General features: G+C 47.8%; 2 protein-coding genes across 2 annotated transcripts in view; both read right to left on the bottom strand.

Moving 5' to 3' along the window:
* Positions 1–12,456: 12,456 nt before the first annotated feature.
* On the bottom strand, positions 12,457–14,939 carry LOC142565775 (uncharacterized). Its single transcript, XM_075676299.1, has 3 exons — positions 14,365–14,939; positions 13,430–13,632; positions 12,457–13,020 (listed from the first exon to the last, which is right to left on the bottom strand). Exons 1-3 carry the CDS (start codon positions 14,756–14,758, stop codon positions 12,538–12,540), a joined length of 1,080 nt encoding a protein of 359 aa, XP_075532414.1. The 5' UTR covers positions 14,759–14,939; the 3' UTR covers positions 12,457–12,537.
* A 9,913-nt stretch (positions 14,940–24,852) lies between these two features.
* The window catches only part of LOC142565810 (uncharacterized), a 67,573-nt gene continuing 65,796 nt past the window's right edge, over positions 24,853–26,629 (bottom strand). Inside the window, exon 11 of the mRNA XM_075676347.1 lies at positions 24,853–25,131. Within this exon, the coding sequence (XP_075532462.1) occupies positions 25,030–25,131 (102 nt within the window). The 3' untranslated portion in view covers positions 24,853–25,029. The remainder of the gene's footprint in view (positions 25,132–26,629) is intronic.

Here is a 26,629-nt window from a genome sequence, read left to right as displayed (position 1 = left end):
TGCAAGACAAGCACTACAAATAATCAATAGATCCGCACCGCTGCAGCATCACACCATCTGCTGGTTCCCGGCACACCTCGGAGAGATCGAGGACGCCCCTCGCAATCTCAATGAGATGGCTCACAGGAGCGCGCGAGACCTAACCTTCCGCGACGCCCCCTATTCTGGTCGTGACCATCCCAGCGAGAATCGGGACCCTCCCTCCACATATAACGAGATCATAAAGCACTTTTATCTAGACCGCAGAATATACAGCACACCTCACAATAAGCTCACCAGGCCTCAAGCCCTGACGTTCAGAATGCTTCAAACAAACACGTACCCCACGCAGAACAGACTCCACCACTACATGCCTGACCTATACAAAACATCATATTGCGAAAATTGCCATAGAACACTAGACGTACATCACTTGCTCTGGCCGTGTGGTCGGACCCACGCAAACAAGGATCAAGACTCCGCCAGGCTACAAGACGCATTACGCAGCACGGACCTGGCGGAGCAGCTCTGGGCCGTCCAGCGAGCCCACGATGCGGCCAGGGAGTTACAACTCCCAGTCCCAACGTGGGAGTAGCCCGCTCTATGGGACCTTGCGCCCCGTAGCTCGCAGGACCTTTCTATAAAGTTACTCCATCCATCCATCCATCTCGAAAACGTTTATGGGAGTGGACTAATGTTAACAATTTTCCATGTTTAAGTGCTAAAGTTTGCACTTTCGTGCTTTCGCACACCCGATCTATCCTATATTTGACATTTGCTACCTAGTCGTTTCAATCCCCTCTCGGGCTGTGGTCGATGCCACCACTATAGTATAGTGACCACCGTCCGGTTGCCATTGATAGTATTAACAACTCCCAATTTCTCTAGATAATCATGCGCATACTTTGGTGGCCTATTCAAAATTTAAAGATAATTTACAGTCTACTTTGTCTCTTATGACAGGTAAGGAAAGGGATATTAAAGCGTTGAGCCTTTGTGAAGTTTTGAAACGTACCATTAAAAAACTCAGTTTGTAGTATCTTCAACAAAAGGGGGTAAATTCATTGTCCACGGTGGAATATTGATTGCACAAGCGATTATGGACGCCGAAAAGCTGCATGGAAGAAACTTTTCAACCAGTGACCTACTAATTGGTGCAATAATAGGTATGCTGATTCTATGTTAGAAAGTTTAATTTCATTAGCGAATGATAATTGTGATGAAAAAGCCTGCAATGTTTTATCGAGAAATGGTAATAAAACAGAATTGTTTAGGTGCTTTTGTTCTCACAAGGCTATTCAAATGCCCACAAATGTTGAATCAGTTGTTCAGTCACCAAAATAGTTGTTATAATCATTAGGTAAAATTGCTAAAGGTTTAGCAAAGCGCTCTAAAACTCAGCTGCAGGTAAACTTTGTAGGGGTTCTGTCCGCGAATGATTTTATAGAGGTAACAATGAAAGAGCTTGAACACGTTGTTCAGTTGCTCTCTGGCACAGCTCCGGATCCAGATGGCATCGCATCAGGCATGTTGAAAGTATTGCTTGACCTCTCCCCGCAAGACTTCTCCAATATAGTTTACTCCTTCATGAACGCTTGAGTTCCTCCTGAACGGAAGCTTGCAAAAATAATCCTCCTGCTTAAAGACCTGGGAGTGCGTATAGAGAAGATAAGGCCAATCACGCTGACTTCAAATGGTATGAAATAATAGAAAAGTTATTGCACATTAGCGTCATGACATTTTTAACGGATAATACATTGTTGAGTCCATGTCAGATTGTATTTAGACCCGGATGCTCGATATGGTGCGCACATGTCGATTTAGAGAGACGAATGAAGCTTGCTCCAGGCGGAAATATGAAGCTTTATTGACCCTTGATTTAGCTAAAACATACGACACTGTCGAACATGACGTGCTTCTTAACATTTTAGGTAGCACGAGCTTTCATCGGTATATTATAAATTGGATATATGAATTTTTAAAAGACAGGAAATATTATTGCTCCCAACGTCATAATGTAATCAATCAATAGGAGTTCCTCAAGCTTCTGTCCTTACTCCTATTTTGTTTAACGTTTTATTAAGTCCAATTCCATTGCGCAACAACATACAAGTATATGCCTATGTAGACGACATGGCATTACTTGAGCCTGCGCGTGATGTTCACTCATTGCAAAGAACGGTGAAGACATACTTAGGAATGCTTGAAGCTTGGTTTGCGGATATTCGAATGTCGCTTAATGTTAACAAAAGTTCCTTGATTGTTTTTTTCTTTGAACCGTACCGGTTAGTATCTCTCTTCAATACCGTCAGAAAATAAGTCTGCAAGTTGACTTTATCAAATATCTAGTTGTAATATACGGTGCAAAACTTACCTGGAAAAATCACTTTGATCATGTTAAATCTAGGGCAACACGCGCTGTTGGCATGATAAGTAAGCTTGGCCGACATCGCTTTGGGCTACGCAGGGACACTGTCATAACGTATGTACGTTCGACCGATACTGGTGTGTGATATTCTCTGGTGTGTGTGAAATTTGGTGTGATATTAACCACCATACATGGTTAACCCCCTCGTTCTTTTAGAGCGGGAGGCTCTTCGGAATTGTCTTGGTTTAGGACACATGATACGCATAGTCATGCACACTGGGTTGCATAAAGCGTACAGGGTGAATCAGTGGACATAGGAGGAGGAGGATTGCAGACTTGCACAAAGACCGTTTTGTGGTTTCACGCCGCACTGGCCAGTGTTGTAGAGCAACCTTCACACTTGCATGAAGGGTATGCGAGGGGAAATCATGCGCTCCGCTATACAGTTGAGCGTAGGGAGGTGGGTAGACTTGGGCGGATATTTATACCTATTGCTCATAGAGTACAAAATAAGACACTTTAGTTTGGGCGAGCGAAGACTTACACGTTCTATGCACCTTACACGAAGATAGTTCTTTAACGTCGGGAAAGGCCGAAGCTAAGGTCGCGTACATGGGGCCCGTGACGCAGTCCAAGTCCTCGTATACCAAGCTTCTGTCACACACAGAACACGCAAGACCAAACGGGTTGTCGATGAAGTACCGCTTGAAAACGGCCGCCATCTCAGCCGTCGCCAAAGACGTTTCTCGGCCTTGCGATGCTGGTGTGGAACGTCCGCAGCAAGTCGGGCTTGTCCGCTTGTCGCTGTTCATCCGTTTCGGAAGCGCGCTTGGCACGCTTGTGCGATCAGTCGTTCTCCAATCGCTTCTGTCGTTCTTCGGCAGTTTCTTGTTTTTGTTCCTTAGTGAAATGACGCAACTGATAAGTTTATTCCGTCGCGTACAATATCATCAAAGTCTACGGTATCTTGGTTTTATACCCACCTAAAGTAGCTTTGCAGTCGGAAAAAGCGCCTGTACCGCCTCGCAAAAAGAAGTACTTTGGTATCTGAGTGGTATGCTTACCAGAACGTGAACAAAGCTACATAGCAGCTAAAAAAACTTGCTAAAAGTCTATTTCAAGAACACAGTTTCCCTGAAATACTTACAAATGACCCGAAAAAGTTTTGGCGCATTATTAACCCTTCCAAAGAGAATAACCTTAACTGATTGTAGTGAACTAGGGTGGTTGCTTGAGCTAGTTGGTAATGCATGATCAAAAATAACGTACAGCGCGAAGGACAAGGACTGCGATAGACGACATACACAGCGCTGACTTCCAACAATATTTTATTGCGTTGCCACATCGTGTGTATATATACAAGAGGGGGCATGCGCTGAAAATGAAAGGCAGTCGCAAGGGGTGTTCTAACAACAAGTCAATGTACTAAGAGCATGGTCACCTGAAAAAAAGAAACATTACGATTTCTATCTGTTTAGATACGTGACTTCACCAGGGGTCAGCGCGATAGAGGGGGCACTAACGCAAATACTACCAAGTTTTCTGATGAAATCAGCTTCCACAATTTCCCGGGTGAGCTGTGAGCTGTGTCTCGCTAAAACTTCAGTATCTTCAAAGAGGGGCATGCAGCCGCAGTCCCGGCAATGGATGCCCAAGTGGGCCTTGTACAGTGCTGTGGACGTTGTTACAGTGCTCTCTTAGTCGATCGTTGAAGCACCTGCCTGTCTGTCCAACATATTTACTGCCGCAAGACAGGGGAATTTGGTAGACTACATTCGTTGTGCACGCCACAAAACGTTTTCTATGCCCGACAGAGCAACAACTCTGATGCGATTTAGGCGCGTTTACACGCTTACAGAGCCTTGCCAACGTTTCCGGGGCTGAGAAAACGACGTGATCCCTGCACGCTGCCCAATTTTCTTTAGCCTATGGGAGACATCATGCACATACGGTAGCACTGCAAACCTGCGTCTTTCAGCCAGCTGGTTCCCTGATTGAGCGGGCTCATCTCGTTTTGTGTGCCTCAGAAGCTGTTCCGCTATGGCTGAAGTTAAGGCCAAAGGGTAGCCAGCCCAAGAAAGGCGATCAATCAGCGCTGTGTATGTCGTCTGTTGCAGTCCTTGTCCTTCGCTCTGTACGTTATTTTTTATTGTCGTGGATCAACAATACCCGACGCTGAATGTTCTCGAATCCCGAACTCCCTATTCTGCAGTAATTTCGTTCTATGTCCTGATCCTGTGCTTCCAACCATAGAGAGTTGGGAACTACCTCTGGTTAACCTCCCTGCCTTTCTCTGCATTATTTTCTCTCTCTCTCTCTCTGCAATTACCAGGCTATGGATTTTATTACGATCGAGCCACTTGTAGAAAATGTAATTAAAAATCTCAAGGTGTCGTCAAGCCCTGGCGCAGACTTGGTTAACGCAAAGTTTTTGAAGAACACTGCTGTTTACTTTAATACTTTCAAAAATATTCCAGCAATATTTGGACGCCCATCAGCTCCCTACAGACTGGAAAATTTGGAAGGTGGTTCCTCTTCACAAGTCTGGCAACAAAAGCTCAGCTCATAACTACCACCCCATTTCCCTCGCTAGCATTCCTTGCAAAGTACTCGAACGTATCTTGTTTCACATTTAGTCAAGCACTTACACGATAACTCTTTCTTCACACGCGCGCAGCATTGTTTTCGCAAAAGTTTGTCCTGTGAAACACAACTGCCATCGTTCACTCACGATCTTCATCCTATTCTGGATAAAGGCTCATACGCAGGCTAGGATACATTGCAAAGGATTTCGACAAGGTATGTCACAAATTACTCATTTTTAAGCTTAATAAACTGAATCTTGATCATAACCTCTTTGCATGGCTATAGAGCACTTTCTTCTTAATGGATCACAGTTCGTTTCATCTAATAACCACTTGTCCCCATTTAGCCCTGTTGAATCTGGCTTTCCTCAAGGATCAGTTCTAGGCCCTCTCCTCTCTCTAATTTACATTCGCGACTTACCCAATGAAATTTCTTCTAACATTTATCTCCTTGCCGACGACTGCGTTATTCTTCATAAACTTTCGGCATTTCTGATACTAACATCTTGCAAAATGACATAAACGCTGTCTGTAAGTGGTGCGACTTGTGTTTAATGCAACTAAACCCGTCTAAGTGCAAAACCATGCATGTAACCCACCGTGAACTTCCTCTTTCGACCTATTACCTTAACAATACTACCATGGAAGCCGTTACATCTTACAGATACCTAGGTGTTCATTTAACTTCTACACCTTCCTGTTCTTTGCACATCGACAGCGTTATCAATAGAAGTAATCGCATTTTAGGTTATGTCCGTCGAAATTTCTGCGCCGTCATCACTAAAGTTAACTTTGTACAAGACGTTAATTGGAAGTAAAATGGAATATGCTTCATCACTTTGGGACTCGCATGCTGAAAGACTAACCCAGTCTCTCGAACGCGTTCAAAATAATGCCTCGCGCTTCATCTTAAGCAATTATAACCGCGCGGCAAGCGTAACTTCTATGAAAAACATCTTGCAACTTCCACCGCTTTCTGATCGTCGCAGATCCTTTCGCTTAGCTCTGTTTCGTAAAATATACTTACAGAATTCATATCTGCGCGATAATCTTATTTCATCCCCAACCTACATATCTCCTCGCATTGATCCTCACCACAAAGTTGGAGTTTTGCAGTGTCGCACTAGAGTTTGTCGTGAGTCTTTTGTTCCCAGGGCCCAGCAAGAATGGAACCACCTTCCCGGCGCGATAATTTCCATTGAAGACCACGCACAATTTCACATGGCCATAATCAACACCTTCACTTCGGGCTTCACATGACTATCGCTACGTCACTTGCTGCCTTCCTTTATTGTTTACTGCTTTGTAACGTCTTATTTGTTTACCTCACTCCCTCTATAATACATTTGCGGTCTTGAAGGTATGATAAATGAATAAATGAAAATAAATTAAACGCACTCTGGGGGGATCGGGTGGTGATAAAATTGTTATTAGCAATTTTTTTAGGAAGATGAGGTGAAATGAAATAAGCATCTTGTAAATTTTAATTGAAATCTCTACTGTTACAGATACGCATGATCAAATATCTAAGTTTTACAGTAAGAAGTATGGGAACATAAGAAATAAAAAAGAACAATTTTAACATGCAATTATTTTTTTATGGCACGTTTCAACGCCATGGCTTGTCTTCTTGTTGCTGCAGTCGCAATCGCTTGGCCGCATCTTCTTCGTCGGTCGACTCCCGCTGCCCCTGTCGCCGAGCTCGTTGTTGTTCACTGCGCTTGGCGCGACGAAGCTCTTGAGATTTCCGAGGACAATCCCGATTCATTTTACATGCGTGTTTCACACGTATACGCACGAGGGCGTATGCGTTAAAAGAAGAAGAGGCTGTGCACGCGAAACGCGCGTGAAGAAACGCGCTGCTGAAGAGGCTTCACACAGCCAGAGGCAAAATCCAGGTTGATAGGATAGTAGTGCTTTCGCAATGAAAAAATTGGGTAGACGGGGGGTGGGGTGGGGGGTGGCGGTATCGGGGATGCAGCTGCAGTGGAGAACGTGAAACATCTTGTGCGTGTTGCTGAGGCTGTTTTGGTACCAGAGCACGAAAACACAGGCGACATTTGTTCACGTATTACAAATTTTTCATGCTTACATTATGATACAGATGGGGGTTCTACGTTCGAATCTAGCAATCGCACTCGCTCCCTGATCAGATAGTACGCCCGTCGTAATCATAGACGGTCGGACCTTCCGCGTGTTAGGCGGATGTGATAACCACTACACCACAAGCACAGCTACATAGACGGTGGTAGCGGATTGAGATCCCTCTGTCTTCCTACCTGAGACTCTTCATGCTAATTCTGGACCTAGTATACGTGTGGAACGGCGGGGCGCCATAGCTGAGCAAGCGTAATATTTCTAAAAAAAATGCAGATGTGTAAGCCTTATAACTCCCGGTAAGCACAGGTTTGATTTTGATGCACTATACCTACTGTGGCCGAATGAGCTCTCTGAAACGCGGGCACTCGCGCTTGGATCGACAAACCTAGTGCCGAGCTATGTCTCTCTGACCACCGAGCGAGAGGCTAAATTTAGCTCTGATTGCGTCATGCATGGAGGAATAACAGCTGCATCTGCGCACACGACACATGCATGATCCAGTAATGGCTCCTTTCCTCTACACAGCATTATCAAAGTATGGGGCGCGTGTGTAGTACCACTGCAAAGATATAAAAGCGATAACACGATTTCGTTACATGCGGTTTTAGTGAACGACCCTCTACGCTGACCGGACTGAAAACCGGTTCACGTCAGAACCCCTTCCTCCTAAAGAATGAAAGAAAACTGAAGTCACGTGCTCGTATATTTCTGGGCGGCGGTGGGCAGCTAATGTAACCATTGAATACGAGCATGACAGTCGGTACCCTACATCTCTGGAGCTAAAGACAAGCACTTTTAAAAAGACGGATTTAAATGCAACAGAATTCGTCGGTGATACTAAGCACGCACGTGAGCCCCACCACCAGCCATTAGTCTTAGCCACGAAATACCATTGACGCCATTTCATTTTAAACTTGTAATCATAAAGTACGCCTAGCAGGACGGGGAGCTCAGAGAAATTAGGACAGATATTGAACATATATTGATTTTTTCTCGTAGTTGGCCGATCAATCGAAACATATAAATGCACGGGTGCTGAAATTCTAGCAGGTAAATTTTTGGGACGGACAAGCACGCCACTGATACATAATTGCCCGTACGGACGTACTACGTATAGGCGAATGTACTGTCGAGATACAGAATAATGAGAGCATCACAGACGATGGCAGAAGGAGTACAAGACTACATGCAATTGGAGGGCTCTGAACGCTGAAACATGTACTGCACTTGGGCGATTTAGGAACTGGTTTATGCAGATGCGTTTCCACGATCAAAAACGATGAAGGGGCTTGCGCAGACTTTGCCGACGAATAAACGATAGAAAAGGAGTTGAAAGTGGCTTCGCTGCCGGGATTGTTTCTGCAGTGCACGCGCTAGACAATAGAAGTGTTATGGGAATATTGAATGCGGCTTCTGGCAGCCTTCCGCCACCCAGAATCATTGAGAAAGCTAGGCTCGTACGACGGCAAGAATCGCCGATTCATTCAGCAGCCCGTGCGTGGCTCACTGGCACGGAACAGCGCCGCGAGCAGCCATTGGCCGGGGCGCCCGCGTTTAAGCCGCGTTTTGGTGCCGCGTCACGCTCGCGGCCCGAGGAATGAAGCTGCACAGCGCAGCTCAGAGAACGGAGAAAGAGCAAACACATGCATGGACTTCCCAATGATGTGCTGGTTGCGAATGATAGCAAATGGTTTTCATGCTTCCAGCCTGGCTTTTGTACTGTTCGTTCTGTTCAGAGAATTACTAGCGGTTAGGAGTCTAAACGCCATCCGGTAGGCGGCAGATGTCAACACGCACAAAAATGGCGATTGCGCGGAGGAACGCTGACATGCGGGTATAGTAGAGATATGATGGTTACTGTAAAAAGTTCGCGAATCTGCGGACGGTTTCTTTCACGTATTGACGACAACCAGAAAGAGACAGGTCTTGGGGAGGTATAGTGATGTGCAATATAAGAGTTCCAAACAAGAGAGAAATCGGTGGAATGCGCCAGAATTGTGGAAGGCGATAGCACGCAAGGAATGACTATTGAAGCGCTAATAACATTCTGGCATAGGTCAATTGTTTAATGTGGTACCAATTTGGGCAACTGGGTACATCAAAGTAATGGCAACCCCGGAAGGCGAGTGCTAGTTTCGGTTTCAAGGAACGTGCCCGCTCCAAGTGGCTGCCGGACATCCTTATTTTTTATTTCTCTTTTTCTGAATTTTAAATCGGGCGAAGCGCGGGAAGTGGTTGTCTTCGTGCGTCCGTCGAGCTTACCTCCGCTCACCCTTGCCACTCGCTCAGCGATATCACAATTCGGATTGCGCTTGGTCATCTGCTTCGGCTGTCGTCCCAAGTGTAAAGATGGGAAAGATAAGACAGAGAAGCTTGATCAGGCGTACAAGGAACCAAAGACGCAGGAAACCAGGTCAACCAAGCATTAGACAAAGATGGCTAAATCGGGGCATCACGTGTGTTGCGCGGCTCGGTGTTGTTATAACACCGGGAATTCCAGTTTTGCCAAGTTTTTCAGGTTTCCTAATGACAGCTGGTAAGCACAAGTATTTCACTTTGTTTTCTGAGCAAGTATTCATATTGCATGAGTAAATCAGTTCTATGCGAGCCTGAGTGGACTGACGTAGGAGCAGCGTCGCTCGACCCATTCGTCATGACGGCAGCCCATCTGCTGTCGGTGAAATACTTGTACTGAAGGGCTTGAGTGCGGGTTCGTTTTTATTGCTCTGTTACTTTGCACATGGCTCAGCTTCGGTGCACCTGTGCAAGTTTTTGAGCATCTGTATTTAGACGAGGCGCAATGTTATTGGTTTTGCCGGCAAAATGTATTTAATGATACCAGTAATACAAGTACAGACTATTTAATCCCCTTTCGATGAAGAGTGCTATTTAGTTTTCTAATGCATGGTTGCATGGTTCCTTGCGTTGCTGTTGTGTAAAAATAGTGTCCTAATAATCACTGTGCTTTTCTGTATATATGAATACGACGCAAAGTATGACGACAGGCAGTTAAATGCGCTTTAAAAATCTGTACCCTCATTTGGCATGTAGTTTAAATAATTAGAGCAATTATAGGCTACTTCCTGTTCATGCAGATGCATGTAGACAGCTTTAAATTCTGTGGGTCCCGACTTCTCATACTGTCAATGAAATGCATGTATTGTACTCCACCTTCTTTCTGCAAGCCACAAAATGTATCGTCGTCATAAAATACGTGATAGTCAAGTTCCGCGTGACCAGTCCGTGATGGTTAATTTTCGCATTGGTTTGGATCTTCTGGAATCTATGTTCGCTCATTATGTACAAATTTCAGTTGTGAATTAAAGTTGCTTCTGCAGATTGACACTTTTCCACTGCGTGGAGGCCAGTCTTTTCCTAGTACGGAATGTGCGAATAAAAACAAGAACGTTCAACTTTTACTTGTGTTGAGTTTTGGCTGTCTGAGAAATCGGCCACCTTTAGTTTGTACCCTTCACAGCACATGAACCAAATTAACGATTGGAGGTGCCATGAAGTTATTTTCTTTATACTGTAGCCCTAAACTTAACCACAAGTTAGGAATTTCATAGCGACTGCTTTCACGAAATATAATTATTACCTGCGAATATTGGTAGTTAACGACGATTTGCAATATAAATATATTTTCATTATAATTGATTGGTACTGGTCTGTACGAGCGCTGTCCCAGTGCTTTAAACAATGAATAGAAGCTTGCAAGCAAACGCGGCAGAAAATAAGCGCTTCGTAGCCACGCGATTCTGCCACGAATCTGCTCCGCGATTTGGCCAATGTCGCCGCGCGGCCAGCGGACGTGCAAGAGAGCACGAACACAGCCCGCTTGCATGCGAAGTGGGAAAGGAGGGCTCCTCTCGGCGGCGCATCCTCTCCCTCTATCTTCTGACCTCATCAGTGACGTCATGGAGGCATTGTTTTGTTCGTGAATAATTTCCAGTCGGATATCCGGTAACCGCCAGTGGTGGAAACATCGCTGCTGCCGCGTATCGGCAAGGGACCGAGTGTCCCAAAGTGGGCATAGGGAGTTTCCGCACCCTGGTTATGGCATGCAATCAGCACATAAGCTAAATAAAACACACGAATGATGGGCGCCAATAGGCAGTCTGTTAGTGTTGATATTTTAAAGCGAAGCTTTCTTTGCCATTTCCTTCGACTTTCCCACTGCTGCTGCTGTCCGCCACACCGCGCCGGGGGGGGGGGGGGGGGGGTTCAGAGCGTGTATATACCTGGAAAGAGCGTGGCAGAGAAGAAAAGAGAGGCGAGGAACTAGTTTGGACCGCACCGCGTCGAATGTGCACAATGTCCTCTGGAGCTCCCGGGTCGTCGCCACATTAGCCTCTCGACAGCTGTAATTATCCGTGACCCCCCGCAAGCGCTTACCTTTCCACCAAAGTGCAAGTCCAGAGGGAAGCTAGATAGGACGGAAGAGAATGGGGGAGAGGGGTCAGGGAATAGGTAGAACCGATGCAGTGGGGAAACGAGTGAATAAGCAGGATTGCCACTCTTCGCTCGCAGTTCCCATACAAATACAAGGGGGGGGGGAGGGGAGGATAGAGAAAAGGTGACTTGAGAAGGAAAGGAAACGCTGGATAAACTTAAGTTCAAGGTACGGTACGGTGCGTTTCTGCTATTTCTGGAAAATAAACACCATGCAAATTTGTCAAGCGGACAACTTACGCAGGGCGTACAGAAGCAGAGCCGCATGAAAGCGTACCGCAGGGTCTAGGCGACACAGCGGAAGCGGTCGTACGTCACCACTTCTGTTGCTGCTCTGGCATTGCTCGAGGTCATAGATTTGACCGAGGCAGCCGCATTTTGACGGGGGCGAAATAAAAAAAAACACTCATGCAGTTTGATTTAGGGACACGTTAATGAACACAACGGCGTCAAAATTTTAATCCGGAGTCCACCACTACGGCGTGCCTCATAACCCGACTGTGGTTTCGGCGCGCACAGCCCCATTATGTAATTCACGTTTAATACTTCTGCCACGATGCGATGTGCCATTTCAGGCAATCACAACGCTCAGTCCTCTCAGAGGTTATGAAATATGGCGCACAACAACGGCTCAAGCAAACACCTCCCCTGTGTGTTCTGTGTACTACGCAGGAAAACGGCAGTGGTACACACAAGGTAATGCTTAACGTCAACTCACCGCTCTCGTGTTGGACTAAACGTTGAAGACTAAATGTTCGCCGTCAACATCACCGCTAATCATCGTCAATCAGAGCAATCAGCACAGAAACCTTCGTTTACATCGTTTCCCACAGTGCGTGGGATCTGCATAATTTTTTGGTTATATATTCTTAGACTAGTTACCATTACAATGTAGGTATCTTTACTGACGAGAGCGAAGACGCTGCGGAGTGATTCACACCCATAACTGCGGAAAGTGACGACAGGGGTGAATGCATGGTGCAACTTTTTAATTATGCAGAGCAGCTGACTCGGCAAGAACGACCGTTTGAAGCCACGCAATGTCCACATCAGTTAAGGGCGCCGTCTTTCGCTGAAACGCGTGAAGCACTTGAAGAAGTCCTTAGTACAGCTCATGATGTGGCAGTGGAACTCGAGCCGGTCCTCATCTGACAGCCGGCGCATGTAATTAGCAATTATATTGCCGAATTGGTCGCATTCGTCGTAGTAGCCGCCGGCACTGAGCGACTGCACACTCTCGACATGCGGCCCGGTGCTGCTGCTGCCGCTGCTGCACGTGGCTAAAGGGAGAAGTGGCGTTACATCAACGCTGTCTGGGGAAAGCCGGACCTTCTTTGCGGGCTGTGGAGCCGAAGGAGACTCAAGGCGGTTGGTGTATTCGGCGCAGTCGTCAGTGGCGAGCTCATCGTTGGCAACCCCCGGATGTGCAGGAGGCGCCGAGACGCTGTCGGGCAAGATGCTAGGCTCGTCCGGTTCCATTATGACCCCGTCACCGTCGTCCAACAGCACATTGTCACTATCTTCCTCCAGCTCGATCTGCAAAAAATACGTTGTTGCAAAGCGCAAAGATACTAATTTCGCGGACGTCACACAATGCAAAGGAAACAAAAAGTGATAAGAGGGAATGTAATGGGAGAACTTTATATACGCCAAACAGTTACGATAAAGAAGCACGCTGATACACAAAAGATGCACAACGTGTAAACCTTCGATGGAGAACCATGACGAGCGCGAACGACTCGAGCGATTAACATCTCGCATGTTCGTCGCTTTCCGGTCTGACTCGAGATTACGTGACGGATTTCGGCTCTGCTCGCTGCGCCCAGGAACACTCGCTGGCGTACCGATAGAGTATGCGCGTCATACGTTGCCTTACTACTACTGTGATCTTGGACTGCCGTGAGGGCTTAGGTAACCGGTAACATCAAGAGCAGGCGCCACTTACCAACAGCTCTTTCTCGAAGTGAAGTAGTGGACTAATGACAGCAGCCCGGAAGGGCTCCGAGTGAACCCGCAAGAAGCTGAGGCAGTCGAAAAACTTCCACCGGCCGGTGTATTCGAGCTCTCCGTTTTTTGTCCGCCCAGTCTTGTCCTTCAACTCATCGTAGTACTGCCGTCTCTTGATGCTGTACACATATCGTAGGTTGTCTGCAATGGAAGGAGCGCATAGAACACTTGGAGATTAATTTCAAATATGTAGAGACTAATTTAGTCTCCTAGCCCAGCTCAAGCAGAACAGGAGCCAATAAACATTTCGCCCAGCATCCCGTTTTGCTTTTGTTCCGTTTAGGCAAAATGTACGCGACATTGCATATTTCGTGTGCGGAAAACACGCAAGAATTGGAGGCAATGCACCGCTAACGAACCGCGTTCTGACTTAAACACGTGCAGCGGAGAGATACATGCAGACGTCACCTATAGGCGTGTGTCCCGTGAAGATGCGAGTGCTATAGGCAAGCCCTTGTTCACGCGTTTAGCAGGCTGCCACGAGTTGCGCGACCGCTCGAAAAAAGAAAAAGGATGCTCATTGTAGAAGCCCCGTCGAAATCTTGTCGCTACATGTTCTTAGGGGATACACTAAGATTTAACGCATACTGGCGGGAGTCCACTTGTAGGCCCATTAATGGACGGCGTAATAGTGCGAGTGCGAAAAAAATTGCCTAACACAATTAAGACGAACACTGAATGACGCATCGCGGGAAGACGGGAAGTAGAGACGACGCAAGGAGGCAGAAAGGCAAGTTCGCGTGCTTCTCAGACGCTCGTGGTGCCAACAGGCGCTGGCAATACCAAGCCAGTGGTCGAGCTCACTTATATGCGTATAGATTATCCGACATAGGGAGGGGCATGAGTATCGCACTAAGAGAAGGTTGAACTCACCACCAGTGAACGGTCCCAGCATGGGGAAATGCTTCTGGAGGTGAACGGCGAAGCGCTCCCAAAGGCGACGCTTGAGTCGCAGGTTTTTGAAGCTCCTCGAGTCGTTCTTCCAGAGGCAGGGGTTGCTCTCAATGAGGGCGAACAGCTCGGCCAGTGACTCGTCGCTGTGAGTAGGCTTGACCGTCGCCAGCCGCTGCCCGGTGCCCCCGGACAGAGTGGCGGTACTGGAGCACTGGTGCATCGAGCCGTCGGCACAGTCGGGCAAACCCGGCGTGACGCCGCCGTCTTCGCTCGGAGCCAAGCTCGAGCAGGGACGACGCTTCTTCCGCATCGCTTCCGCAGGGAAGCTCACCGCAGCTCTGATTAGAGCCGGACGGGCCTCGAGCTTTTTCATGTTTTTTTTCCTCGTCGGGGATCGCGCAGCGGCTCGTGGTCAATTGCTGGAAAAAAAAGATATCGCGCTCCCCTTATCACCGTCGGGGCATGATCACGCTCACAGCGGACGGTGTCGGTCGCCGTCAGGGCGAAATGACTTGGAGATGCGCACTTCACCGGTGTTGGGCTCTTCTCTCTCGTGACACGTCTTGCGTTCCCCTCTCCGTCGTCTCCATTCGATGCCGAAGTCGCGAGGCGTGCCTTTCACCGCGCCTGTATCTCATCCCTCGACTAGCGCTTTTTCGCTCGCGTCATTCAAGATCCCGTGTGTGGCCCGAACGGCGTGGCGCTTATCTCGCTTGGTGCGTCTTCGTAAAACGGAGGTTAGCTGCGCGGACGCAGAGAAGCACCATTGAAGGGATCGGCGCTGTTAGCCTTTTTCACGTTAAAACATTTCGGAATTGGGTGCTCGTGAGCTCGTTATTGCACTCAAAGCTGCGTTTCTCAAGCTGTAGGCAGCCGCATGACTTGCCCGCATAGCAGACTATTCTGAAGGCGAAAGGCGTCTCAACCTCTGTGACGTCCTGCTGCTGAGCACCAGGTCGTGGGTTCAGTCACCGGAGATCGCGTTTCAGTGATGGCGGACTGCAGAAATGCTAGCACGGTATGTATTAAAGGACGACAGGTCGTCCGAACCATTATGGAGCCCCCACAGGCGGCGTGTTGCTCTGGGTCGCGAAACCCTACAATTTATTACAATGTGGTTGTTACCCGGGCTTGTTCGTATGACGACATAATACGGCAAAACAAAGCAACAATGGGCCTAACGCCCCCCAGGAGAGCGCTCGTGTCGTTCATTTCTCTATCCTTAGTCCTCTTTTTGCGCTGTTTGCTGTATTATACCCCCATAGTTTAGCGAAGTGTGTTTTGAGCGACAGCAATTGTACTTGGTGAAACGAAAAGAAGCTGCGGACAAAAATCTATTCCAGAGGTATTGTTCACCTAACTTCGGAATGTAATACACCAACTTTCTTGCAGAAGATAATAAAAAAAAGGTAGCTCGAACGAACTCTCCAGAGCCTTTTTAATGCGATATAAGTATTTGTTTCGTTGCTCTCGGCTGCTCGAGAGAAAGGGGACAAGATATATATATATATATATATATATATATATATATATATATATATATATATATATAAGCGTTGTCGTGTACGTAAGAGTAACCATAAAGAAGTCCTATATTGGTTTCTCACGAAGAAAGCTTCGCACTTGAATAAAAATGTTTCCTGCCCCGAAAGAGCGGGGGGGGGGGGGGGGAGTTAGCAAGGCTTTTTTTGCGGTGGGCGCGTTCTACTATGGGGACCAACCAGCAGAATTACTGTATGAATTTTACCGCGTTGAGCAGCAAAATGCATGCGCACTGTTTTTATTCACAATCGCCATTTGACGGTAAGCCGCATGCGGTATAGTATGTGTGGTCGTTACTTTTAAATAATATGGCCTTATTTTGACTTCCGGAGATTCGCCACAAATAGCCAGATATTGCAGGGCATATTGCAGAATTGTAGTCTACGCTGTCCACTCAGTCTCCGCGAGATCCTGCGGGGTCTCGTCCTTCCCCTTTCGTGACGTGTTGATTTTTTTTTTTTTACTTTTCCTAACAGATCTTCCTCGCCGCTGCTGCTAGTGGGATAGCCCACCTCTGCCAACTGGGCGCTTTCTCGCAAAAGTACACATAGTCGCAAATCAGGTAAGCGCGAGGTTTATCTTTGCACATTCTGCACTTAATTCCACCACGTTAATGAAACCTCGCAAAGCATCTGCCATTTATATAAACATGCACGCATGTCTTGTGCCAATAATTTCGACGGAATGCTTGTACCCGGTGCCCATAACCTATCGTCGAACTCCCGGCGTCCTCGCAGTCGTCGTTCTTCTCGCTTTTTCTACAACGAAGCCGCGCGCATATATTAAAATCTATTGGACGATCAGAGCAGAAACATTGCATATAATTTATTCCAGAACAGTGAGGAAAAGCAACAAGGCAATTAAAAACAGGTGATAGCTATTTAAATTGGTGAACAAACCTCTGAATTTTTTTCATACTAGCACAATAACCTTGACTTGAGAATCCTATTCGATTCGATAACCTCTGATTCAGAAACCTCGAGCTTTCGTTTATGGCTCAGTAAATATATACGAGAACACGATTGCGATCGGCACCTACAGGGAGAAAGGATCATGCAAGTGGTGGGTGTATTCTGGCCACTCTCAATTCTCTGCGTTAATACAAGTCGGGCCGTGTTGATCACGACTGCCGAAGGTCACATCACATTCACGCAGCGCGTGAGCATGTCCAACTGCACATTTATTTTGCACGATAATATGCAGTTATCAAATTAAATTGTCTTGCTTTAAAGGCGTCTCCATATTTACTGTCTCGAATTATGTGAACTACACTTTCTATCTGCTTCGCAGCTATTAATAGGTTTGCGTGAAAAAGAAAGTGGTGTCTGTAGATGTAGTAATGTACGTACTTGGCTTGGTTTCTCAATTATGCCGGTTGTTACTTTCCATCGTACATTAATATCATAATCAACCAAATACTCTGCGTGCATATCGTGGCGTGTAATTGTTTTGTTCTATTTGTGTCGGGGTCAGGACTTTCAACTTTTCTTAGTACGCTTTTGTGACTTCGGCTGCGTCGTACGCACGTTCGTCAATAATGTGCGCTGTGTGTTTCGAGAAAGGACTCCTTGCTTTTTTCTAACTACATCCTTCTGCGCGCTTGAAATCGTGATTGCCGTAGTATATACTGCGGCCATTTGGACTGGTTATGTACGTGTATTCAATATCTTTTTGGACCATTCATGTCCGTTATGCCTACTTCGGCTTATGTAACGGCGGCTAGGTTTTTAAAAAACTATCCATTCTAAGATTATACAAAAACAAAAATCCCAACGTCGGGATGTAATCGTTTGCTTTTTCCATGGGACAATGAATAGCGTCACACACGTGAATTAGAAATCTCCATAACAAAATTGCGCATCCCACCCCAGACCGGACCTGTACAGGTCCGGTCTGGCTGTGAAGAACATGAATACCTTGACCGCTTAATTTCTATAAGATGCCATTGATTCAGAAATCACAGGAAGAAATTCGAACTTTCATTCCGAAAATGAGGCATCTTTTTAAATGCTCAAAATACCCTCTCATTCGGGGCTTCTTCATTGGTGTTTCGCCACAGGAACACCTGAATGGCCATTTGCAACTCTATGTGTGACACAAGAAGGCTACCATGTTAATTCTCGAAATCAATAATTGGGTAGCTCCTGAAATCGCCAGCCTTACGTGGATGTTCGCGGGTCGCCTTCCCGTGTGGCCGAGATCAGCCCGCCGCACATTCGCGGCCTCCTCGGCTCTGGCGTCCAGTTGGCCATGACGCTAGGCGTGCACACTGACCGTCTTCGTAGGCGTAGGTGACTCGACTGGCTGACGCTTGCTCGGCTGTGTGTCATGTGTCGTCCCGTGCTTATGGCCGTCGCCTTGGCGTTCGCCGTCGAGTCCCCCGCTGGCTGGTGGCCCATGGCCGACGTGACAAGGGGCTCGACGCTCTGCGGTTCCTGTACGGGCCGAAGTTCTGCGCCGAGGCCGAGTGCCTGGCCATCGTGGGAAGCTTGCTGCGTCAGCTGGCTGCCGTCGGAGACTTGCTATGCAGCGCAGCTCCTCGCTGCCGCTCGCCTACGCGCTCCTGCTCACGTTTTTCCAGCAGTTGCACGGCATCAACGTTATCACCTTCTGCGCGGTCAAGATAATCGAGTCGTCCAGCTGAGATCTTGGCCGCCGACTGCACGTTTATGCTAGGAGTGGGGCAAGTAATCTTGTCGCTCGCAGCATCCCTGCTCGTCGACCGCGCGGGCCGCCGCTGCCTCGTGCTAGTCTTATGTCTAATTGTGACTGCCAGCCTGGCAGTGTTGGGGTTGAACATATTGAAGGGGCAGCGCAAAAAAACGACGACAGAAGGCAGGAACACACAGGACAGCGCTGAGTTCCTGCCTTCTGTCGTCGTTTTTTTTGCGCTGCCCCTTCAATATGTTCAACCAGTACCAACTCGCCCAAATGTCGATCCTTCTACAGTGTTGGGGTTCTTAATTCTACTACTACAAGGACACGGACAATGGAGAATTCCATCATCGCTATCGGTATGTGCCGCTCGCGTATATTGCCGCCTTCTGCCTCGGCATCGGCCCAGTGCCCTGGGTCGTTATGGGGGAAATTCTATCACTCAGAGCCCGTGCTCTCCCTACCGGCGTCAGCACTGCCTTCTGCTTCTTCTGCGAGTTCCTTATCAGCAAGGAGTTCCAGGACCTGGTCCGCCTATTCAACCTCTCCGGTCTCTTCTGGACGTTCGCGTTGGTCACTGTTGTGCAGGTCGTCTTCACCTACACGTGCATTCCAGAGACCAAAGGGAAGTCTATCGGAGACACCATTCAGATATTCGAGAGCCTTCCGGAGTTAGGTTCCAGCGACCTTCAATTGCATCCAGTTCCGACGGCGCTTTTTTTCGAGGGTGTCATGCGGTAGGGAAGGCACTTGGTTTCTGCGTATGTACCTGCCGGAGTGCTGTCATGCCGGCATGCATGCACTTATAAATCACCGTGATGGGGCCGGGCCGTCTCATCCAGTAAGACGCGTGGCCTAAAGACCGCACCGAACGAGAGCACTCCTTCCAACACGTACGGGATTGCACCGTGGCATACGTTGTCGAGTTAAGTCTGTGCTAGCTTTATTAATAAACAAGACGTAGCGCAGAAGTGCCAGGAAATGCTAGGAGAAATAAGTACACACCTCCAGTGCTGTGTTTCTGCTCTGTGGTCTTCAAGTGCTATAATTACGAGTGTAAATTGATGTTTAAGCCGCAAGGAACGAGGCAGCTGCTGTGCTAAAGGCGTCTTGATTTTCAGGCTCAATTAGTTGTTTCGTCTAGGAATTGTTTATCTTGAGGCCAAAACTTATACAACTCATGTCACGAGCAAAATGACTCAGTGCCAACTACGAGATTTGAGTGAAAGTATATTTCCTGTATTTTGAATTCCCCGACGTGCATAAACTATACCATAGAGTAGGCGGTTGCGTATCACAAAGAAGGTAAAGTTATTCCTCTACTATCACAGAATTTATAATTACAACTTTTTATACACCCCCTCCCTTTCTCAACCAACACTCTTATAACTGCTGGCATCTTGTCAATTCCCCGGCCCGTAGCGGGTTAGCGCAGTCATACGAGGAAAACGCAAGCAAGCAAGAGCTCTTCACTGTACAAGAATGTTTCTGTCGCAGTAGATGAGTTCAGACGAAGGAATCGCTGCTATCTTTTTGCTATCAATTTTGTATTATGCATTATGTGATTTGCAAAACCCCGGAAAGGTTGCGTAGCACTGAATGGCCAGAAAATACTGCAGGATTGTTATCTGCTGTTTGCTGCTGTTCCCGTACTGAAACATTAGTCTGAGGCCATTACAATATACAGCGTATGTCTTTCTTTTACTTCGAGCTCCGTTTTCAAGCGAAGCTTGTATTGGCTCACAAGTTTCGGTGGCGTTGTCGTGGTCACGAAAAAAAAGCAGTTGCTCCCAGAGGAGAGCAGCTGCGGGAAAGGGCGGTTTCATGAGTTGACAGCTGCGCCGGCGCCGGTAAGTGAGTCATTAGCAAGTATTCCAGCTGCATAGGCGCGCGCTCACGCCACAGCCGTTTCGCTTCCGCCGGGGAGGGAAAGGACAGGAAAGGGTTTCGCATGCGCTGCCGCCAGTTTCGTTTCCGTTCCGTTCAGTCTCGGAAAACGTATGGGACAGCCACGCGTTGTGCGTTCCCTTGAGGAACAAGCAGCCTTTGACGAGTGGCGGCGAGAACTCGCCCGTGAAAGGGCGAGTTCTCGCCCTTTCTAACAGCTGTTAGGGTTGGCGTCTGACACCACGTGGCGACAGGTCATTCACCCAACCCCTCCTGAACCGGAGCCCACGTGCACCGGAGGGGTCATTCACCCGACCTTCTCTGAACCGGAGCCCACGTGCACCGGAGGGGTCCTCTCTCCGTGCCTGTCACGTGTCATCGATGGAAGCGAGATCCCGCCCACACTTGTAGAGAGCTATTTAAGGGGCTCCGAATTATACTTCTTACTTGAGACTTCATACTTCATGCTTTTCTTAATTTTCTTTCAACTACCTTTGAATAAACCGTGCAAGTTTCGCACTAGCAAATCGTCTCGCCCCTGCTTGGTCGCCATGATCTACCGGATGCCTGCAGCCCGCCGACAACGCCACGCTACCCAATAAGTAATGTCGGTCGAGCTTCGTTAGGCAGGCGCCGCTACTTCTCGGCAGCAATACGGTACGCTACCCTGGAGTACGCAACACAGCCCATCCAGCTGTTAGAGCCGCCCGAGCCCAGGCAATCCGACTGCAACGAAAAGAAGATCCCGAGCTGATGGAGCGGGAGGCCGAAGCAATCCCACATCGTTACCCGTGGGCTACTTAACCGTGACGAAGGTCAGGTGCACGCAGGACCAGCTTCGCTTACCCCATTTTCCGGTACGGGAAGGGTTGGTCGTTTTTTTAAAGCCTTCAACATTTCTTACAGATAGATTATGTGCCCGTGCGGATATCATTTACAAGAAAAACCAAACTGATTCATTCACTAGATAAAATATTTAAAATAAATAACTTCGTGATTACAAACTTCACGGCACATTTTTATATTAGAAAGCTGAAAAGAATCATCATAGAAATCTAGTTTAGTGTTTCTACATTTCAAAATTGTCATGTAGACTGAAATAATTGATGTCAAATTATTCGTTAAATTTACCAGTGAGTACGCCCGCTGTAGCGCGAAGCGCGGCTTGCGGTGCCACTCGTCTGTGACGCAGTAAGGCGGGGTAAAATGAAGCTTCGCGATACCGTGCCTCCGCTGCTGAAGTGACTTTCCGTCTAATCTAGAGTTGCGCATCGCGCCAATCGGAATAAGATCATAAGAGTAAAATGAAAGTGCGATGTACCATTCATTTATGTTTTTTAAGGGCATGAGGAACACTGGTCAAATTGGTTGTTCATTTTTTTTTAACGTGCACTGATCGACGTATACTCAAGATTTTCTTTTTGTTCTTTTCGTTTCCATTGAAACTGGGCCACCGCGGCCGGTATAGCCGAACTCGCGACCTCGTGTTCAGCAACTGAACGGCATAACCACTGAGACCCTGCGCACTGAATCTGGTAATCAAAACTGTTGTGGGGATAATGTGGTGCTCGAGGCACTATGCAACAGATATGGGACCGAATTTACAAAGCTTTTCATTCGTAAGTGCTGTCTTTCATTGGCTGATCGCCTTCGCTAATGATACTTCCTACATCACTACTGGCTGGCACGAACGCTTTTAGCGTAAGAATGTTTTGTGAATATGGGCCTTGGTGAACAGATCGACTCGAAAACTCGCCTCGAGTTGTGCGCGCCTCAGGTCCCCGGCAGCGTACGGTTATTGTCATGGATCAGTGAAAGAAAAAAAATTGAAGGAGGGTCACGTGATTCCGCAGGTCTCGGCCAGCCAACCACCTCTGAGGTCGCCCCTCTCCTCCCCGGAGAGACAGTTACTGCGCTGCATTTGCCCCAGCATTGTCAGTCCCTCACACGGCCGCATCGCATCCTGGATGATGTGTTGATTTGCTGGACAGCCGCTTACGTGTTGTCGTCTTGACGCTGCGGTGCTTTAGTGCGGCTTTGCGTCTGCACGCGTTGCGTCAGTTGTCCGCATGTACAAAATTGAAAGGTGTTTATTTTTCAGAAATAGCAGAAACATGCGGTATCATACCTTGAATTATTTTTTGTAGTTTGTCCACAACAATTGCCATATCTAGTTAGTAGCGTTTCTTTTCTTTAATTCTGGGGTTTTAGCTGTGAAGCCACCCCAAATGAAGCATGCTTGCTGACGGCGGCTTTCCCTTCTCTCGCGATTGTTCCATGTATGCAAGCTGCCGCAAGGGAAGAGTGGCTATTATTCACCCGTTTCGTCAGGGCGCTAGTTTTACGCATTCTCTGTCTTCTCTTTCTACCATACTATGTCTCCTCTGGGCTGTTGTACGTGAGTACAAATGTAGGCGTTGTAGTTCCAGAGGATAGCGTGACAACGATTACAGAGCTCCAGAGTAGGGTGCTTCCATGTCAGCGCCGTTCAGGCACCCTACTCCAGAGGGCATTGCGGAGACGCCCCCGAAGTTCTCAAAGGGCTCACATACGCCTCTCCGTTCTCTACCACCCCCAGACACGGTGTGCAAGACAGCGACAGCAACAGAGGAAAAGTCGAGAGAAGAAGCAAAGACTTTGAAGGCGGGTGCCGTGACGCATGCGTCACGCGCTCCTTTGGCTCCGGTATGGGAGAACGCATTAACGTGGTGGAATTGAGTGCAGAAGGTGCAAAGATGAACCTCCCGCTTACCTGACTTGTGGCTTGGTGTACTTTTGCGAGGAAGCGCCCAGTCGGCAGAGGCGGGGCATCCCACTAGCAGCAGGGAAGGAATTTCGATTGCGAAGGCTAGACGGGACAAGTGGAGAGAGCGCATGTTGGCGCTGACACTCGCCTCCTAAAATAATATGTTTACGGCACTTCAAGTATTTCCGACTCGGCAATAATGAATCAGTTTGAAGAATGCTCGCGGTAGAGCACTCCTTAGACGTAACAACTTCCAGCGCATAAGCAAAATTTGTTTTGTGGCGTGGTGACAGGCCCTCTGAGCGACGAGTCGTGTCTACTTAATGTGTGGTGGTTCGGTGCGTTACCCGACTGGACATAACACAGACTCGACTGCTTACATGCTTAAACTGCTTGGACGTTCACAAAGCGGGCGTTTGTCACGCCTGCCATATATATGCACCTATTGCGAAACCCCCGCAGCAGACGCAACCAAAGCGAGCCGACTAGAATCTGCCGCTTGCGTATCACGTGACCAGGGCCTACTTTCCCCTATATTTTTTATGGCTAAGGCTGTGTTGCAGTACTCGCCGTAGACGGCAAAGTAGACGGCTAGGCGGACAGCGGCCATCTTACGTGTCGTTCCGGTTCACACGAAGATGTCAAAGTAGACATCTTCGCGAAGACAGCATCGAAGTCAAAAGCGAGTCAGGCTATTTTCCTGTCCAAACAAAATGACCGCTGAGCAGGACGCTTTGAAACTCGACGTAAAGGTCGTCTGCGCACAAGGAAACGTAGGCACGCTTTCCTATGCTCTTAATGTAGGTTACGTCGAGGTTTTTATAGGTTCGCAGGCTCGAGGACTTGAAATATAAAAATAATGTATACTTTTCTCAACATTTCTTTGTCGCCGCGAGGTGGCGTCACGTCGCAGAAGCTTCTTCCAGACGGCTCGAAACGCGTTCCATTATTTAGCCACGAAGCTCTTTCTAGCTATCTACGGAGACTGTCTCCGATGCTGGCCAGAATTGGAACTCACCATACAGGCTTCAAGATTGTCACGTGAGACTCCCTCCTAGTTTATTCCTTCTTATGGTCGGCAGTGGCGCTCGATGTCGATCACACTGCTTGCACTTACCTTTTGTAAGCACAAATTCATGTCACACAGATGACAAGGTGGCAACCACGAGCGCTACTTCTGATGGTTCTTCAAAAAACACGGGCCATAAATATCTTCATTCATTCCTTATTCTTGAACGAAAAAAAAGTACGAAAAAAAGCGTCCAAATAGTTCCTTCCTCTTTGATTGCGAAACCATCATGGTGGTTTTGGCTTCTTCCTTCGGTAACAAGCGAAGATGAACTCAAATGTATATGTTTCGTGTTTCTTGAAGAAGCGTCAGTTATAAGTGCCGCTGAGGGTTGTCGCCTTCCTTGTCGTCGGTGTATCTTGAATTCGCGCTAACAATATCTTTGAATATGCTATATAGTAATCGCTATATTTTCTGATTTTAACCACTCTACCGCAACTACTACGCACCCATAATTTCACCTTTAAAAAAAATTCCCGCAAGCGAGAAACGCAGTTCGTTCACGGCAACACACGACCACCACAGCGTGTTCTTCCAGTGACGCGAATGACTGACACATAGACAGGCCGGATGGCAAGCGGAACGCATCAGGTGCGGCCGCGTGTATTGAAAACGAAGCGAGCATCGCTGCGAGCGCAGAGCACGCGGCCTCCTCGGCTCTTGCAGAGACGCGGCCTCAGCCGGAGCTTCGGGCCGCAGCGTCCGAGCACCAGCGGCGGCGGGACGGCGCCCAACGTACGACGACTCATTCCTCGTCGTCCGTGCCGCCGCAGATGATCTTCACGTACGAGTTGATGTCGATGTTGCCGTCCCGGTCGATGGGCGCCTCCTTCAGCACCTCGTCCACCTGCGAGGGCCAGGGAACAGAGATTGTCGGTGCCGAGCGCTCGTGAAAAATGTCGTCGAAGAACTGAGCGCGTGGGAGTCCTCGCACAAAATTTTGATGTCGATTCATAATGCAAAGAAGGGGTAAGGCGTGCAGACACGGACACAAGAGGGGAGAAGCGGACAACACGAACGCCAACTATCAACTGAAGGAAGCACACTGAGGCGAAAAAAAAAAGAAAGACACAAAACTCATCTTCCTTCGGTTGATAGTCGGCGTTCGTGTTGTCCACTTCTCTCCTCTTGTGTCCGTGTCTGCACGCCTTACCCCTTCTTTGCACTATGAAGTCTTACCAACTAGCTCAGCTTTCTGTCGTTCTAAGTTTTGATGTCGATGCGTTTTCGCAATTCAGTTTAGCCTGTATATGTTATGACGCCGCAATGAAACGCAAACGGGAAGAAATCACGTGCACCTCTTACACACCTGATTACTTCAAAAGGAGACGTGGTATCATTGCGTGACCAGACGTTAAGCACGCTCTGGCCAAAAGACTAAGCATCTGTGAACGAATCAGCTCCGTTTCATACGCAACGGCGAGTGTGGAAAGGGAAATGCGCGTTCCTTGTTCGAGTTTCATTACGGCTGGCAGTACCTGCTCACCGAGTTTCCCGACGTGCCAAAATCAGCCATCGCGTAAACCACGATCAATCTATTTGAGCGAACTGGTTGTGTGAGACTCCCAGGTAGACTAAATCAAATTGCGAGGTTTACCGTCCAGAAACCGCGGATATAGTTATGATGTGTATTGGGAGGCCTCAGATCAATTTCGACCACTCGGAGTTCTTTAACGAAATTTATTTCGCAGAAGGGTGACAACTAACAGAGAAAACAAATGTCAAGCTTTCCCTTTCTCATATTCGGGCTAAAGCGCTGTGCCAGTATGTCAGCGTGAAGTTGCAGATTTCAAAAAAAAAAATTGCGTGTTTGCTGTGTACTTGTACCCCTCAAACAGTTATCAAAAGTAATCGAAATAGTTATTTGGAACTTTATCAAAGCAAACTGAGACTTTCACCCCCCCCCCCCCTCGAACTCCTGGTTTTGTTTTTCTTATTTTCGTTCTTTTGCGTTTTTTCTTCCCTTCGGTAGTGCCGACACACCCCTCCCCACGTCTGATTACTATTCCGGCTAGCAATCCAAGCGGAAATTGATAGGCACAAGTTACCTGCAGTGTTTCTGCACTGCAAACTTGTAGCAACGCAATCACGCTAGTTTTGGCGAAGATACGCGTGCTGAACCTGATCATGGGGCTGTGATAGCGTGTGGTTATCGTGACCGGCTGTGATCGTGTGTGTACATTCTCACTACTGTCTTCTTATATTTCTCCACCTCCCTAAACCGTTCCCCAGGGAAGGGTGGTATAGCAAACAACATGATTCATTCTTCCTGTTGTGTCTCTCTCTTTTACCAAAGCGTAACGCCCGTACCCTGCCATCTGACACCGAAACTGACGTTATAACCA

Source organism: Dermacentor variabilis, unplaced genomic scaffold (genome assembly GCF_050947875.1).
Source record: "Dermacentor variabilis isolate Ectoservices unplaced genomic scaffold, ASM5094787v1 scaffold_12, whole genome shotgun sequence".
In the NCBI taxonomy this organism is placed as follows: Eukaryota; Metazoa; Arthropoda; class Arachnida; order Ixodida; family Ixodidae; genus Dermacentor; species Dermacentor variabilis.
The sequence above is the reverse complement of the archived record's forward strand: the minus strand, read 5'-3'. Positions and strand labels throughout refer to the sequence as shown.